This window comes from Pocillopora verrucosa, chromosome 3 (assembly GCF_036669915.1).
Source record: "Pocillopora verrucosa isolate sample1 chromosome 3, ASM3666991v2, whole genome shotgun sequence".
In the NCBI taxonomy this organism is placed as follows: domain Eukaryota; kingdom Metazoa; phylum Cnidaria; class Anthozoa; order Scleractinia; family Pocilloporidae; genus Pocillopora; species Pocillopora verrucosa.
Window position 1 is genome coordinate 18,416,043 of NC_089314.1, and position 18,171 is coordinate 18,434,213.

Here is an 18,171-nt window from a genome sequence, read left to right on the forward strand (position 1 = left end):
TTGATGTTTAGGATATGGCTCATATCAAATCTTATAAAACATTCAACAAAGTTATTAAATTTAGCGTACAAAAGTGCTGAAACAAAATTTCATTTTCCCGTACAGTCGCTTAAAAGTTTTTTCAGCCTATGTAAATTTCACAGCGACAAGTTTCGTTCGAATGAAGTATTGATAGGAATAATCACTGGAAAGTCTCGAGACACAATGCACACATTCGTTGTTAAGCTAAAAGCCCAGAACCATTTTTGCATAAATCACTGAAAATGTTTCATTCGCATTATTCCTGCTCCAAGATTCAATCGCTGGAAATTAAATAGACAGAAAATAATGGTCATAAAACAGGTTAGACATAGTCTTGGTTTGTCTTTTACTAATTTGTATTCTTCATATTCAGCCCGGTATTCTTGTGAACTAACTGCGTTATTTATGAGACAGTTAACTATGTAAACGAGCACGTGTACCCTAAACTAAGCAGGTAATTTGGTGTTAACAACTGAGTTGAAAACGTAAATCAGCCACCGTAAAGGGTAAAAAAGCTGACGTTTCGAGCGTTAGCCTTTCGTCAGAGTTCGTGTGTACGAACTTGCCTTCAGTTCATGTCGAGCTGCTTCAACCGAGTCGGACAGGAAAAATTGAAACCCGCCAATGTACAACGCCATGCGAGGAAGAGCTCTTAGCTCTTGCCTGGCGTTTAGATATTTATAGGCTAAAAGCGCGAAAGAAATAATTCTAGAGTTTGGCAATCTTCGTGATTTTTCTACCTGATTATTTGTAGTGCATGTGCTACGTTTATGTGACCGTCCAGTTCCTTGTCTTCATGAATTACCACGAATTCTATCAATAGCGAAGACTTTAAATGTTTTTGCTTCATTTTTCTTGAAAACATTATCAGAGGCGATGAGGCCGGATTTTATGCGATCGGTCGTTTCAGCAGGTCAAAATTCATAGCGACTGAATTTTCAGTTCAGTTTTTATTGTTCGTACTGGTTTGCTTCACTAATTTCTACGGTTGGTTTAAAAAAAAAATCGCTTCCTTGTCAACCGATCAGATCACTACTTTCCTCATTCATTCGAAATCATTGATTACAAACCGTACCATGCTCCGTTTATTTTCAAATGACCTCTGTTCAAAAGAAACATGCCCGTGGTATCTACGACAGTTAGTTCTTCCGGGCCGACAGAAACGAATTTGATTTAGAAGGCCTTACCCAGAAGTGCAAACTGCGGTTGAACAGATCCTCGGTGAACAGAAATAGTACCGCTTATCTTTGTTGCTCATTTTACACGTATCATTCAAGCCTAGACAGAAAAGCAAATAGAAATGGGCGACAAGTTGATGAAAATAACGGCTACATCTGATTGCGGTCAGTTCGGCGTTTCGTATAATTATTCTTTTTTGGTTGGCTATACCATGAATCGTACTGCCTCTGTAAAATGCTTGAAGGGCCGGTTAACAAAGTTTTGCCGTTGCTAAACGAAACCCCGTCCTAAACAATCCTCAATTTAGCTCAACCTTTTATCTGAACGCTTATTTTTGTGAAGAGCGTCACGAGGGCCAAAAAACCTTAAAGTAGAAGGAAATTCATTTAAGTAAATCAACCATTTTATGGAGAAAGCCTAAGGCCCACTGAATGCGTAAAACCGTGGTTCTGTTTAGACATCGGGTGAATAACCAAATAATCCATTTTTAAGCAAGAGAAAACAATGGAACATCATTTCCTTTTGTATTAACCTATAATCCTTGAGATGGTTTGGGATGCTTTGTGATCAGGGGAATTTTGACGTTTTTCACATATGACAGCCAGCCGAAATTGTGATACGAGGTTCTTCATTCATTTTAGTCCATTTAGATTCACCGCCAGCCGTTAAAGGAAGATAAAACAGATTTTAGAATTTAAATGACACTTTGATACAGTCAATTAGTTTGACAAAGTGTAATGTTCAATGAAGCGGTAATTTTAGGTCTGATAGATCAGGTTCTTGATTTGTTCGCGTAACTAAAATTTAAATTTAACCATCAACAAGTTTGACTAGCTTACAAGAACTAAACATGAAACCATTTCTTTCGAATGATATAACGAGGGGTCTAAAAATTTAGAGAATAGTCTTCAAAAGTAGCTGACGTGTCAAAAACTTCAACCACAGCTCACTTGAATATACCTTACTAGTGCTCGATGTAAACAAACAGACGTCTGTGGGCCAAACTTCGAGAAAAACATATTTTGAACACGATGAAGTAATGATGTAATGTTTTATGCTATTCGTCATTCATTTGTTCAAAGGTAGATATCAATATGAGTGACCTGTCTTGCTTAAGGTTTCAACGTACTAAAACAGACGACGATACAAACTGTTGTGACAGTCTCTCGCCGCTAGTCCGGATTAGAATGCATTGCGTGACGAAATAAACAAAAGACGGCGAGCAGGACTATCTGGCCACTCAAAGTTTGAATATAAAATGAATTTCCTCTTTCATTTAGCTATCCTTCCAATACTACCAATGATCTCACCGATGCCGATGTGTCACATACTCCGTTAACACTCAAACTGTCTGATGTTCCAGGCGTTGCACTTACTCATGGAAATATAGAGAAATCTATCTCAGACACATGAAGAAATTCATTTTCCTCAGGGTGCCCCACAGATGGTGTATCATCCTCAGAATCACTCGAATCGGAATAACTTTGATCCACTAGTCTCGCTGTCTTACATGAAGGTTCAGATGAGTTCTCGTCACTTTGTTTGGTCACGTGTTCTCGCACCCAACAACCTGCGTCAAAATATCCCTAAAATGAGAAAACATACAGGGAAGAAATTAACTTAAAAATTCACTCCTATGAGTGATCAACAGAGAATTTCTCCTTATAATTTCAATACAACTTCAAGCAGACAAGTAATAAGAATAAAGAAAAATATCAATTGGGAGATTATTAGTCTTTCCAATACCAAATTCTCTGAACTGACATTAATAGGGATTGTATGGGAGATAGTAAGGAGAATTACCAATGACATCTTGGAAGTGAAAGCATCAAAGAGGAAGCATAATTTTCACGAATAAATCCATTGAAAACGAAAAATAATATTGAAGAACCTCTACTTTTGCCCATCATGTAGTACATTAAACTACCATTTTTCCAAGACAAAGTCAAATAGGATAATCAAGTGTTCCCTGAGCTTCCTCCATCCACAGCTGATTAAAAGTGATTGGATATTCTTTTGCTTTCCAAATTATTTTTCAGAACATATCCAGATACTTACAGCTTTAGACCACTGTAACATCAAACTTGTCTCATAGGGACCATAAACCTGAGGAATAGAGACAATTTGTGTAGCAATTCTGGAAACACAAAAAGGACATTTTAAAGTCCACTTCCGCTATCAGATAAGACATTAAACATGCATACCTATAGGCACCCTTTTGACCACACAAGTTCATTGTTTAACAGTAATAATCACTGTAGCTGGCCATAAAACCCAGCTCCTATGTACAGTATCTGTGGACCAGGCCAATTGCAACAATGAAAGCATGAAAATGAGTAAGGAAAGAAAAAAAAAAAAGGTTTTTGTTGTTGTCAACAGGTGCATTGGTAGCACTGATGGAATGGCTGGGATTTGTTAACTGTGGAGAAAAACCTTTTGCAGTGTGAGCTGCCTATATCTGAATAAATTTCTACCTCTGATTTGGGGTCCTCAGCCCATTTGTACTCCCAGTATAATGTGGGGTTATTATCCTCTGCACATTTCCTCTTTTCAATTGCTGCATAATTAGTCTACAGGTAAAGTGAAGAGGGAAAAAAGTTCATTTAGTAAAGGAAATATGTTTTTCTCCCTTTGCTTGTGATAGATTTAATGCTACAACAGCATAGGATACCATTTTTAACCTTACATTACATCAGGAAAATTGGGATAAGTTTATCAATACTTAATGATTGACTTGCAAACCTACAAACTTATAACTTGGTAAAAACTACACTTTAAAGCAATCAAATTAGTATTGATTTTTCAAGCAAAATCAATTTGCAAGAAAATTTCTCCCAAGTTTCCTCATGATGGCAATCACTTACATCTATGTGGCTTCTTGTGTTAGATCTAACTTTTTTTTCATGATTGGATGCTTTAGTTTAAGATTTATGGATAGCACTAGTTCAGAGTGTATTTTATCCATGGGCTTTTCCTGCATCCGTGCTTGCCCTATATAAGTCCTATTGAGCTGCTATGAACAAAATCTTTATTTATGCACGCCCGTGCATAAATGAGATGATGTGAGCATTTTTTTTACCCAGCTTCAGAGTTTCCATCCTGTTAAGCTGCAGTGCAGTTCTCTTTCTCTTTGAAACATGGAAGAAACCAGCAAAGAACTACCCAATTTTTCTATCAGCATTGACCCTTTAGGTCCTGATACAACAAGCAACAAAAATAAAGCCCAAAAAAAACTCGCAAGTTGCATGTTTCACAAATTTGGTGGAAGACCAGCTGCAGCAAATTTTGGCTGAAAGACATTCACTGGGAACAAAAAAGTCACCAATTGGTCATTAACAACATTTAACGGTAAAAATTTCCGTTTTAATTGTTGTTTTTTAAATTTGTTCACCCTGGGGAATAAAGTACACAGTTGTTAATTGGGAATTTACCAAAACCAAAACACTATCACAATAAAAGGCTTCTTAGCGCAAATCCTCTTTTGTCGCTCTGTTATAAAAGAATTTGCTCATGCTTTTAGCTGTGCATATATCAAGTTATGGATGCACTTGGGAAGTTTGAAGAGCACTCCAAAAGCTAGAGTTGCTCTCGGCTGCACCTCAAGCTACTCTCATGCATTTCTTGTGCACTGCAAACTTCCCGCATGCATCCTTAACTCAATATATGCATGCTACGCATGAACAAATTCTTAAATATCAATGACAGTGATGCCAAATTATGGTGTAACATAAAAATAAATGATGTGAACTCACCTGTCGACGCTCAGCAGCCCTCACAGTCACATTTCTATCATCAATTTTCTGGTGATGAAAATGTATTGATTTACTTTGTTATACTTATTGCATTCAATGTGTGTAGTTGTACAGATCTATTTGGACACATGCAAGTCTACAAAACATGGTTACTACAGACATCAGGTTTCACAGTCATCCCATTTTTCCTTGATAATAACAAGCTTTCCCTGACCATATGAATGCAACTTATTGTCATTAGCATAATTATACCTTACAACTGTACTTTCCACCTATCATCATAAATGATACGTTCATCAGTGAAAATCACATACTTTTGGGAGATGGTGCCACAAAAGAGTACTAATTAGAAAAAGGAAAAAGAATGAGTTTGCTTGCTTTAAAATTTTTGCTGTTACCAAATAGCTAGCAATAATTACATATAACTATAACTTCATCACAAAAGATAAAAGTGACCTAACATGATTCTTCTGAGCATTGATGTTATCATTAAATAACAACAATGGTCATTGATGTGTCAACAAAATTTTCCTCACTAATCTTCAAAATGCCAATTTCCTTAGTAAATAGAAACATGAGTATGAACCTACCAAATGGTTATAAGCACACCATGTTTTACATTTCACAGCTGTAAAAAGAGAATGAAAGCACAAAAAAAAACTTAGACAGATGCTCACAACAACACTTGCTACAAGACGTGACTGCCAGGGACTTTAATTCCAGGGTGTTATTAACAATGAACCCCTCTATGTCTTGTAAATGTATATGTTGCATACATATTCAGAATTTCACATCAGTTATAGTCTAATAAAGTGCCACTCTAATATCATACACAGTCACTAAAACCCAGTTGCCCTAGGTACAGCTGGAAATTGCTATTGATAGGGCTAGTCCAGGTCAAAAGACAGTTTAATTTATATTTTCTGAAAGAAGTACACCTACATTTTGATTCATACTTCAAAAAAATTATGACAAATGACACCATATTACCTCATATAAATGTTGCTGATGAACACAGTTTTGCACAGAGGTTTTACACTACCATGTTCTAGATAGATATCACTGTTTTTCAAAGTGTTTTCTAAGGAAGAATATTTGAAGTTTTTTTTTTCACATTGCTTCTCCTTAGTTTTGGGATCTTTATAAGTTGATAGTCATAAAACATAGGAAAGTACCAATCAAATTGGATGGAAGTCATCATCTTACATGCAAATGAAAATCAATTCAAACAACAAAATACAATTTGTGGTAATAAAAAAATAATTACCAGAGTCCACTTCACAGAATGTAATGAAGGCAAACCCTCTTGAAATGCCAGTTTCATGATCCTTGATGAGCTACAAGTAAGTAAATGTATTACATAGGGATTAAAACACAATCACGAACTTGATAATTTGGTCAGTAATTTAATTATCAAATATCCAGAGCTAGTGTGTTATCATCAACTTCCACCCAGAAACAAATATCAAATGGTTCAGAAACAGAGAGATTAAAAAAAAATAACAAACTAACATTTAATTTAGCAAATATCAAAATAAATATGAAATAAATGCCTAATATGAAATAATGCCTAATTGATACCCTGACAATCTGGTGTTACTCTGGGAAATGCTACAACCATCACTTCACCAACTTTTTAGTTATCATCAAATGTGTTCTTGAAAGTGTATTAAAATGGCAGTAACCATTTGGTTACAAGTCTCTTCAGGAAGGAAAATTAGGGCAAACCCTTTCATCACTAAAAGAGACCATTAAATAATTTATCCTTACAATCAAGGAAAGCAAAATGACAAGAAGAAGAAGAAATAAATTATAGTGAGAGAGATCTTGGGAGTTAAAGAGAAAGGTAAAAATTAAAGCAAAAGACAACCTCTACTTTTCAAATAATCCTTGTTTTCATTGATAATAAGGTCTTATTTCTTTGCCCAAAAATAATCTCCATAATAAACTGATTGGTTTCTTATATTTGACGTGGCTGATCAATCTCTTGAGTGTCCCTTTACCCCTTAGCTAAGCTAGTAAATATATTATACCTTAACTGCTTCTATTTCTCCAAAGGTAGAAAATATTTCAGCAATGGTTACTGCAAAAAAAATATTCAGAATATCAAACATTGAAGTCAAAATCCTTATTTCCATTATATTATAATGATAATTATGTGTGATATGTTAGCTGACATACAACTCAAACATTACTGGAAATCACAATGTCTAGCCTATAGGTAGCTGTACCCTTCCCCTCAAGGAGAAACAGAAGGACGTGAACATCTAGGAAAACCTGACACAAATTGTGTTATATCATGCCACTCTAATCTATGCAAAATTAAGTAACTTGATAATATTTTTGCAAAGTGGCACATGCTAGAGTGAAAAGTAATCAAGGTGAACAACAAAGTTGAAGTGAATTCACTTCCCATGATTTATTTATTTATATATAATTTGCTTAAAGAATATGTACAAAGATTATAAGCAATTCTTGGTATAGAGTCAATAAGAAGAGGGTGATGTTTGATTAACATCACACTAACAAAAGTAGATTTCAACATCTACACAGTCTCTTCTTACATTTGTAGATAGTGCCACAGTTGTCTAAGAAAAATTGGATCATTTGCCACAGAATCTCAGGGTTTTACTGATTTCTTTAAGAGATAGTTATGCTGCAAGTGTGAAGAAAGAGCAACTCATTTTTCAGTCTAAAGGATTGCTGCTAGAAATAAATAGCTTAATTAGCTTTGCAGCACCACTCTCAAAGAGACTGAGAGTTGAAGGAAGACAATCACCTTGGCCCAAATGCATTGAGATAGTCAACCTGGTCTTCCATGAGAGCTTTCACAGGTGCCACAATAAATATATAGTGAATATTTTTCTCTAGAAAAGAAAGGCAATTGATCACTTGCATGGCTTGATAAATTAAAAAGATTCCATAGCCAGTTGGGCACCAAGTGGAAACATAGTCACCTTTGAAAAACATACTGGCATCTATAGCATTCCACTGTTCTTCTTGAAATTTCTCTATCCCGAAGTCATGCAGACTTGTCTTAAAACCTTGTTATAAGTTGCGGTTATTTGCATAGTTGACCATGAAGGTACTCTGCTCACCATCTTGTTTGTTAGTATGAAAGAAAACCATCATCTCTAGCCAATCACAATTCATGAAAGAATCCGCAAAACGATTGACCAATAAAAAATCATTATAATCTCCACACAAAAGAGTGATGTCATATAACATGATTTGTGTCATGTTTTCATAGATATTTCCTCCCTTCTGTTTCCCCTTGGAAGGGGGGGGGAAGGTATGGCTACACATAGGTTATACAATTGCATGACATACCACGACAAAATGAGAGCATATCTAAGGAAATTTCTGTAGGCAATACCTTACATGTATAGCTTACTAATGATTATGGCCAGCATAATTCAAATGGTGGCCAAGAGGAAAGCCCTCTGAAACTCCTTGTTTCTTCTTTAAAATTGTCTGTAATATATTCTCTCATAAAACAGAAGGAGAAATATGCATGTTACATAAAAATTACTTGGGGCCTTATTCTGTATATGGCCCTTCAATCATGGAATGAACATCCAATACCTTAGTTTAAATCGATGCAATAACAACAAAACAGTCTGAATAAGCACACAAGTGTGTGAGACAGTTTAAAACCGTTTAGCTTGCCAAAATCTCCTTGTTAGTCCGCAAAATGGGTCACAATGCCGGACAAAGTGATAATAAAAAGCTCCCACTTTTCCAATTGCTGCTGACTTTTCAGTGTATAAAAATTACCAAATAATTAATTTTTTCAGTACTTCAATACCTTCTTTAGTTTCCCAGTCTAAGTTACCAACAAATATCTTGGCTCTTGGGTCATCTTTAGAGATAAAAAGAAATGAGAAAATACAGTCTATTGTCAAGAATGGTGGATGATCTGTAGCTTTTTATTTCTTCACCATTAGGAATCACTTTACCAAAGAAATTCACACAAATGTTTAAAAAAGGCTGTTTGTAATACACTGACAGGTCTTAGTTGGATGTGTTAATAACCCTTTAACTCTCAGATCAAATTTGTCATTCTCCTTACTGTCAACCATATAATTATTTTAATGTTAGTTCAGAGAACTTACTATTGGATCAACTAATTATCCCCAAAGTGATATTTTTCTTTATTCTCATCACTAATCTGGTTGATATTGTATTGATATTGTAAGGAGAAATTCTGTCTTGGTCACTCATGGGAGTTAAAGGGTTAACAACAAAACATATATGAATGGGAAAGATAGAAGACAGAGATATAAAAACCAGAAAGGATAAATAAATTACTTGGAAGCTAAGGTTTGGCACAGAAATAATGTATCTTTTATCTTTATACTTGATCCAATCAAATCAACAACATTTTCATGGAGGCTCAATCTCCCAAAATCTACTTTGTTCAAAAGTACCATACACTGACACTAAATGATGCAGGGTGTAATTTAGCACTTCCATCAGGAGAGAGAAGCTGAACGAAGGACCGTTTCTCTTATGGAAAGGTTAAAATCCCTTATTTGATTGCTTCATACATAAGACACAATTCCCAAGTTATCCACCCATATCCCCCCAAAAAACCAATCAACTAAGATATATATCATGGAGACAAAAGACCTTGATCACATAAAAAAAATCCCTGAAATTGAAAATTTAACTGAAGGAAAAGTATTGTCAAAGAAGGAAAGAGCCAAACCACATCAAAAGGGTACATCTTGAAAACATTACTTCAGTACGGCTAATAATATCAAAGAACTGACAGTTGAGAGTGGTTAAAGTTTCTTAGGTGGGCAATCATATGCCTCCTACAAAACTACAAATATAAATGTGATTAATATAACATTTTGCGTTTCGTTGTTTCGTTTGACGTCACATTTCATTTTCTACAGCACTCTACTCCACTTCGCTTAAAATAGAAGCCATACATTAAAAATAAAAATAAAAATAAGTATATATATATGCAGTTGCTCCCCTACAAGATCTTGAACTGAAAGTACATTTTAAATAAGCTTGTGTAATGTACAGTTACACGCTACTTTAAGTTTCCCAAATGTTTACTTGAAAAATAAGTTGCCAGGATTTTAACTTGACTCAAATAATCTGTTTTTAACGACTTACATTTTTTCCTCGCGGGTTGGGTTCCTGCTGTTAAAGTTTCAGCAGAATGCGACTGGGGGTGTAGGGGTCTCGGCGTGTCATCGGCGCGTTTCTCCTGCCAGCTCTCAACTTTTCTCGATTGTTCACTGGGACGTTTGCTTCCACTTGCATTTGACTTGTAACTCCAACCAAATGTGGCCATTAAGAACCAAAATAAAGGTCCAGTTCCTTGGGGGTGTAAGTAGTCTTGCTGAAGAAGTTTACCGCCATGTTTGAGCCTCCTATGTCAGCGGTAGTATGAAAAATAACGCATGCGCGATGTAGTGTGCGTGAATTTGGTTGTTTATAAATTGTCTATTTTTCAATGACCGATGAAGTTTCGGGGAGAGTACGATTGTCTCGGCCGTTTGTAAAGATTCTGTGACAACCCAGGAAATTTTGCAAGAGAGAGAGAAGCCTTGGTACTTTGCTGATAAATCTAAATCGAATGATTTTATGCTGGGATCGAAAATTCCGCTTAAAAACGAACCCAAACAGGAAGAACTTGAAGTCACGAGTTTGAAGTAAGCTGAAGTGTTTGTCGTCACACACAGTTTGTTATTCATGGTTCTGAGGAGATCCTTCGACGTAATAATGGTTATGATGGTTTCAGCGTGTTTTTGAGAACCTGGAAGGGCAAGTCCGAATATTTTGATTTTGAATCATAACGAATCACGCGAGTGACATATTTCTTGATTGTAGTGAAATTGAAACTGATTGGCCTGATTTGCATTTTAAATCTACCTGGTTTGTGTGGTTTATCGTTTACCATGGAAAAACAGAGAGGAAATTTGGACGATCTCATGTCCTTCTCCTCCGATGAAGAAGACAATGTTGCCCCAAGGTCCGATGTTTCTTGGTTGACTGTCTTGTCTTCTGAATTCGAAGGAATGGGTATAAGTTCATCCGGCGCTGACACAGTTCGCTCGCTGCCACCGAATTTCTGTTTGTCAAACGGCAAAGAAACAAGCAATCTTCGAAACGGAAATGACAATTCGAACCGAACGTTACAGTCGACTAAACCAGGAGCAAGATTGACACATTCAAGTCATATTAGAGAAGAACACTCAAATTGTTTCAATTTTACGACTACCACCGCGAGTGCGACAGGTCGTCACAGTTTACCTGAAGAGGCGAACAGATTACGGGCGTCCCGTTCTTGCGATGACCTCTCACCGCCCAGGAACCCAGTGGAAAAACCAAGCAAAGTCGCGGAATTTCGTCACGGTGGATTTCCCAATTATCACACATTATTTAGGCCCCCATCAGAAGTAATGGACTCTAGACACCCATCGGATCCTAGTGGCAAAACAGAGGTTGAAAATGCTGTAGGTGTACAGTCCTACTCCTCTAGACTTAATGTGACTTTGAAAGGTCATGATTCAGATGTTGGAATAGCAATTGCAGACCAATCTTTCAGCAGCAATACCTCATCAAATTCTAGCAAAGAACACCCCTACGGTTCTATCACTTTAAAGCGTGAAAAGCTTCCAGGAGAATCATTCAGAAAGCCAGCCCAGAGAAAAACTTTGTCAGAAGGAAAGTTGGCAAAAGACACTGTTTTCTTTCCATCGCAGACAACTCACAATGCACACAGCTCTAAAACATATCCCAGAAATACGAGACCTTTGACAGTGAACCTCCCCGAGGAAGACGAGGTTGGTATGCTTCAACAATCTTCAAAAGAGTCACGTGTTCGATTGAAGTCCGTTTCCTCCAGTCGGTCACCCCTTTTAAGCTTTCCAATCGCCCAGTCTCTGCTTCACTGTCGGACAAAACGTCACTGGGTCCATCGATGTCAAGGAACAGTTCTGGTTGTGATTCAAAGTTCCTTTTTTTTGGAGACGGTTTGTTCGATGTCGCCAAAGAGAGGAATGAAGAGGCTACTGCTTTTAGTGCAACGATGACCTCTGTCAGGTCAAACTTTCGCTGGGATGAAGAAACGAACGCCGGTCATGTTTTAAGTCCCACGATACCCTATGATCATGAAGCATTTCCGAACAACACCGACGCATTTATTGCCATCTACACCGATCAACGACAGGACACCCTCAAGTTCACCTTTACTGTACATAGCCGTGTCTGCAAAATAATCGAGCTCGCCCTGAGTTGCTTGTCAGATGATGTTAAATTTCTAGAGTACAGCTCAGCCACAGTGTATGTGCTTAAAGTCTGCGGACGTTCTGAGTATCTGGAATCAAACGGAATCCTTATCCAGTATGCCTATGTGCAGGAATGCATCAAGTTTAAACGTGAAGTTGAACTTGTCCTAGTCGAGAGTTGGCAAGTTTCCAGGCAGCTGGCTCGGACTGAAGAAGACGACTTGGATGGCATCGTTTCCCACAACTACAAAGAGTTTTTTGACTGCCCTGTGACCACCGCTGTATCGAGATATGGGCTGACTGTGCTGTTAGAGGCATTTAATCAAGAACTGGTCAAACTCTTGGAAGAAAGTACTAGTTACACCAAGCCATGGTTTGAGCCAAACCGTACAATCCAAGCCGTGAAAGCCATCTGTGCCACCCTGGCAACCTTGGAAACGAAAGAGGTGATCGATTCCATCCGAAATTTACAACATCTACAAAAGGCTGCTGAGGTTTCTGATAGAATGGTTCCTAACCAGTTCGATCTGAATGATGCTCTCTCAAAGTTGCAATCAGCTGTTTTGCTCCTTATCGAGATGTACTGTGATGCGTTTGATACCGAGTTTGTTCCCACTCGGATAGAGAGACCCAAACTGTCCGGATCTATAGAGGTTACAGCCATGACAGACAACGTCCGTATCCAAGTGGCATTCGCCCATAGACTGCCTGTGCAATGGAACCAAGACTTCGAAAGCTTTGAAGTTCGAAGTGGAATTTACTATGGGGGGCGCCTGACGTGCTCAGTCGAAGTGACGAAGCAAATTAAGATAACCCGAAATTTCTTCGACCAGCTGATGTGGAATGAATGGCTGCAATTCAAGATGCAAGTTCGTCAACTCCCACGTGAGTCTCGTCTGTGTTTCACACTTTATGGCGTTCAACCGATTGGCAAAGGAAACACCTTGAATACCAGCAGAACTCCACTTGGGTGGGTTGCACTACCACTCTTCGATTTTAAGGGCGTTTTGGTGTCGGGAACGCATCTCCTTGGTTTATGGCCGGATGACGCAGCCAACCCAGTTGGCACTTGTACATCAAACCTGCTGCATCCATCCAGTGTCATTCTGCAAGTCGAATTCGAACGCTATTTGGCTGATATTGTCTTTCCAGATTTCGAAAGCAATGGCTGGCTACCTCGCGATGAAACGGATCGCTGTGAGCCCCAGCCCAAAACCGCTGAAGTATACAAGAATATTTTGGAGAAAGATCTCTTCAATGAGCTGAAGCCAGAGGAGAGCGAACTTCTTTGGGAACATCGCCATTACTGCATGTCAGTGCCAAGAGCGCTACCTCTCATCTTGTCTGCAGCGCCATCTTGGGAGTACGGTTTCCTTCCAGAAATCTACAATCTTCTGGCATCTTGGGCCCCTTTAAAACCAGTGGATGCTTTGGAGCTGCTGAAGGTCAATTTTCCGGACACCCGTGTGAGAGATACGGCGGTTCAGTGGATGGAAGCAGTTGTTGATGATGAATTGTGCGATTACCTTCCTCAGCTCGTCCAGGCCGTAAAGTATGAAATCTATCACGACTCCTCTTTAGTTCGCTTCCTTATCCGCCGGGCTCTTGCCAGTGTCAGAGTCATGCATTATCTCTTCTGGTACCTGAAGGACACTATCGGTGATCCACAGTTCGGTCAGCGATTCCAAATTATTCTCGGTGGTCTGTTGAATATCTGTGGAAATGCCCAAAGGTGCGAGTTTACGATGCAAGACGAAGTTGTCGCTGACCTTGCAGAAGTGGCCCGGAAAGTCAAAACCTCAAGAGAATCATCACGAATGAATGTCCTTCACCAAGAACTAGCAGTGGTGGCTGCTAACTTTGGTCCAACCTTTAGGCTTCCAATAGGCCCAAGTTATGAGGTGAAAGGTGTTAACGTTCCAGCCTGTGGATACTTTACATCGCATTCTGCGCCATTGCGACTCATTTTCAAGAGCGTTGACCCGTTTGGCGAAGATGTCCACGCAATGTTCAAAATTGGGGACGATATGAGACAAGACCGGCTTATCCTGCAGCTTGTGGGAATCATGAACAAGATCTGGTTACGAGAAGGAATCGATTTGAAAATGATTACCTACAAATGTGTGGCAACTGGGGTTGGGATGGGGATGGTGGAAATTGTGAAAGAGTCGGTCACGCTTCGAGAAATCCATACCGAGCTCGGTCTGACAGGTTCTTTCAAGGATGAGCCAATAGCAAGATGGATCCAAAAGTACAACACTGGCGATGAAAGCTACCAACAAGCTGTGGAGAATTTTACAGCTTCATGTGCAGGCTACTGCGTTGCCACTTATGTCCTCGGTATCGGCGATCGTCATAACGACAATATTATGATCAAGAAAAGTGGTCACATGTTTCATATTGATTTCGCCAAGATCCTTGGAAACGCTCAGATGTTCGGCACATTTCGACGCGATCGGGCTCCCTTCGTCTTGACTTCAGACATGGCTTTCGTCATAAACGGAGGCTACCAGCCGAGTAGTCGTTTTCAAGACTTTGTAGACCTCTGCTGCAAGGCGTTTAACGTCATTCGGCGTCATTCCAACTTGCTGCTTAATTTGTTGTCCTTGATGCTGAATTCTGGAATATCCTGCTTGAGTCAGGTGACGGATTTAAAGTACATTAGAGATTCCTTGCTTCCAGATTCCTCAGAAGGAGAAGCTACGGCGGCGTTCACAAGACTAATCGAGGCTAGTCTGTCATCATGGTTCACTCAAGTCAATTTCTTCATTCATAATGTCGCTCAGATCAGAGACGTTAGTCAAATACGAATCTCGACAGGTACAAACGCCAGCGCAAGCTCTGTTCTTTCATTCGTTCACGGAACATATTCTGTCGACTCAGACGGGTTGGTAGAATCTGCTCGTGTTGTGGACATCCACAAGCGCTACAATCCTGAGAAATATTACGTTTACGTTGTAAACATTTGCCGACTTGGAGTTCAAGAACCGGCGTTTGTTTTTCGCAGGTTCAGCCACTTTTACGAGCTACATTCAAAGCTCTCCGAGGCTTTTCCGGAAACCAGTCTGCCCAAACTCCCTAGCAAAAAATATATCGGTCGTTCGCAGATCCGTGTTGTTGCCGAGCGGAGACGAAGTGACCTTGACGATTACATCCGCCATTTACTGATGCTGCCTCCTGAAATTTCAGAATCGGAACTCCTGTACACATTCCTTCATTCTCTTCAGCAAGACAAGAAAGATGCACGCTTGTTCTCGGCTCCCTTGCTTCCGGAGGAAAAACGAAACCGCCAAAGAGTCATTGGGGGACAAGTGAAGTTGCAGATTCGGCACGAGTGCGATGCCCTTCGCGTCATGGTTATGCACGCGAAAGATTTATCTGCAAGAAATACAACATATCTGGCAGATCCTTACGTCAAACTATACCTCCTTCCAGATCCTATTAAGGCTACAAAACTCAAGACCAAGATTGCACGGAAAACACTCAATCCAACATTTAACGAAACATTACTGTACAGTATACCGGAGCATGAAGTCAGACAGCGACATCTGCAGGTCACTGTACTGGACCATGAAAATGTAGGCGAGAACGAATTCCTCGGTGGACTGATCATCGACCTGTCACAAGCTGAGCTTAAGACGTCTGTGGCTCGGTGGTTCACCCTAACAGACATTAGAAAACCGCCATGATCACGCACAACGTTCATGGGACCATTCATTGTGAGAAGAAACTGGAGAAGCTGCACCCAAGGAACTACTGATTAGTGCCTACAGCCCTTCATCACTTACTGTGCCAATCACATCATAGGAAATAAAAATGAACTCAGTGAAATTTATTTGTGCCCAATTTGTGCCCAGCACCAAAGCAAGTGGAAAAGACGAACAACTTGGATGGAACTCTTTGCTGGATTTTATTTAAGTCTACGAGCACGCATGTGGAATTCAAAGAAACATTCAGATAAAACAGTCTTAAGGATGCAGTTGGATCAAGAGAATCGCGAACTGCTTGCTCTCTATCAACATTTAGATATCTCCACTCACCAGTAAATATGGAAGGTTCCAAAAGGAGAAACTGGAACTTCACGTTATTAGTAGAGATGCAAGTATGTCTGTTTCCTTATCCAGCCACACTCTCTAACTTTTTATCACAGTAGTTCCACGACGATGGTAGTGTAAATTTAAGTCTTGTACTGTATCTGTTAGAGCAGTTGCTAAAATTACCGGTTGTTAGTCAAAGTGAGTGTCATACTTAAGTATTAAGTTCCGCAACGTTGAATATTATGCACAGTTAGCAGAGGAGTCAGATTTGACTTTGTTAATAGACACCCAATGAGATCTCGTATATCACTGGTCAAACGAGTCACGCTGCAAATGTACGGTTTTTGTAACCTAAAATACAGTCAGATTTAACTCTTCTGCTACCTAGGTTTATAGTTTGGGTTCTCGAGACCACGTGTTGCAAGTTTTTTACTTATTGTTTTGACCTTTATTATGACATTATCGTTACAAGCTTTTCTAGCTTGTAATGGGTCAACGAGCCGAAAAGTGAACTAGCGAAAAAACGGCGGGAATTGGACACAAACTATTTCCTTGGCAACCGCCGTCTTTCGCCCGACCGCTCTTGGACCGATTTCCTTTAGCATGCGCAACTAAAAAACCACTGAATGACTACTTCTTCGTGTTGATTATTCATTTCATTTGGCCGATCGATCCATCGATGGATCTTATCTTGTTTGAAGTTTAGAAAGTCAGTAAAAGGATTTCAAAGGAGGTGAAAAATACAATAGATGATAGAAGCTAATAGAGCGGTTTTCGATTGAGTGTCGTAAAACCCAAAATAAAGCAATCACATTAGCCAATCGTTGCAAGGAAAATATCGCAAGGAACCAATGAGAACTCGAAGTATAGAACAAGCAAACTGCCTGAAGCGCGGGAAAACGTGTGTGACCAAATCCCTATTGGTCTCAGATTTGAATCTGATTGGTTGAGAAAGTGGTGCGAGTTCACATAGCGAAGTAAAGCAAACCGGAGCAATCCCGGGGTTACTTTCGACATTAGTTGAAAATTGCTCTATCTTAGCTAATGAAGTTTATATTCTTTCTGAATGGTGTCTCAAAACTGTCATAATATGACTGACATGAATTTCTGTGAAATCACATTATTATTTATTCGTCTTCTCATGCTGTCGCGTACAGAAGTTCTAACTCTAAGTGAAACTCGTGTTTTCCGATTAAGGAGAATATTTATAAATTGATTTAAACCTAGAAGGTGATTTGTGTGATCCTCCGAAGGAGGAATTATCAATAAGCTTATTGATTGGTAGCGACCTGGTGAGTTCAAACAGAAGTTGTCACTGAAGTCACAGCTATCGAGTCTGAAGACAGGTTTAGTAAAGATGACAAAGAATTTATGTAGAAATCATCGTTCGTTTCCTGTAGTTGCACCGACCAATTTTTTGAAAGTAACCCTAGTAACTGAAGTCGCACTGCAAATCTTCAAACTCAGGCAGTATTTAATATTCCATTCTTACTTCTTATTTATTTGTATTACTGGCGTCACCTTGATTTTCGATTTCTGGGTTTTGACCATTGCTATTTTTTAAAGATGCCATGTCACTGTTTTGTAAATCAGTTTCGGAGTCCAAACTAGTACACCTTATAGCTTATTGAGAGACAGAAAAGCACATTAAAAGTGTGTGAAATTGAACGAGAATGGTTTCTGAAAGATTAATAGATATTACACTCGCTTAATTGTGAACTTGAGGCTATAACTAACAATGCGCAACATACCACATAGTGCTCTCAGACAGTTACAGTTGTTTGTGTTGATTTGGGCGAAGGCAATCCCCAGTGTGACGGGCCATACCAAGGTGTGGGGGAGGAAAAGATTAATAGCAACGCGAAGCGGCGGACGATCGTGTTCGAATCAGTGATCCCCTTCTCCCCTTCCCCCACTTCGTAAGACCTG

The 18,171-nt window shown here is 39.1% G+C and overlaps 2 protein-coding genes across 2 annotated transcripts; one reads left to right on the forward strand and one right to left on the reverse strand.

Moving 5' to 3' along the window:
• Positions 1-199: 199 nt before the first annotated feature.
• LOC131794244 (uncharacterized) lies at positions 200-10,340 on the reverse strand. Its single transcript, XM_059111754.2, has 9 exons — positions 10,086-10,340; positions 8,761-8,814; positions 6,986-7,035; positions 6,220-6,289; positions 5,543-5,580; positions 4,953-5,000; positions 3,675-3,770; positions 3,259-3,306; positions 200-2,786 (listed from the first exon to the last, which is right to left on the reverse strand). The coding sequence occupies exons 1-9, from the start codon at positions 10,264-10,266 to the stop codon at positions 2,577-2,579; spliced, it is 795 nt and encodes a 264-aa protein (XP_058967737.2). The 5' UTR covers positions 10,267-10,340; the 3' UTR covers positions 200-2,576.
• Positions 10,341-10,422: 82 nt separating this feature from the next.
• Positions 10,423-17,908, forward strand: LOC131794304 (phosphatidylinositol 4-phosphate 3-kinase C2 domain-containing subunit beta-like). Its single transcript, XM_059111811.2, is given in 2 exon segments — positions 10,423-11,834; positions 11,837-17,908. Coding segments are annotated over 2 exon segments (5,019 nt in total). The 5' UTR covers positions 10,423-10,873; the 3' UTR covers positions 15,895-17,908.
• Positions 17,909-18,171: the final 263 nt, after the last annotated feature.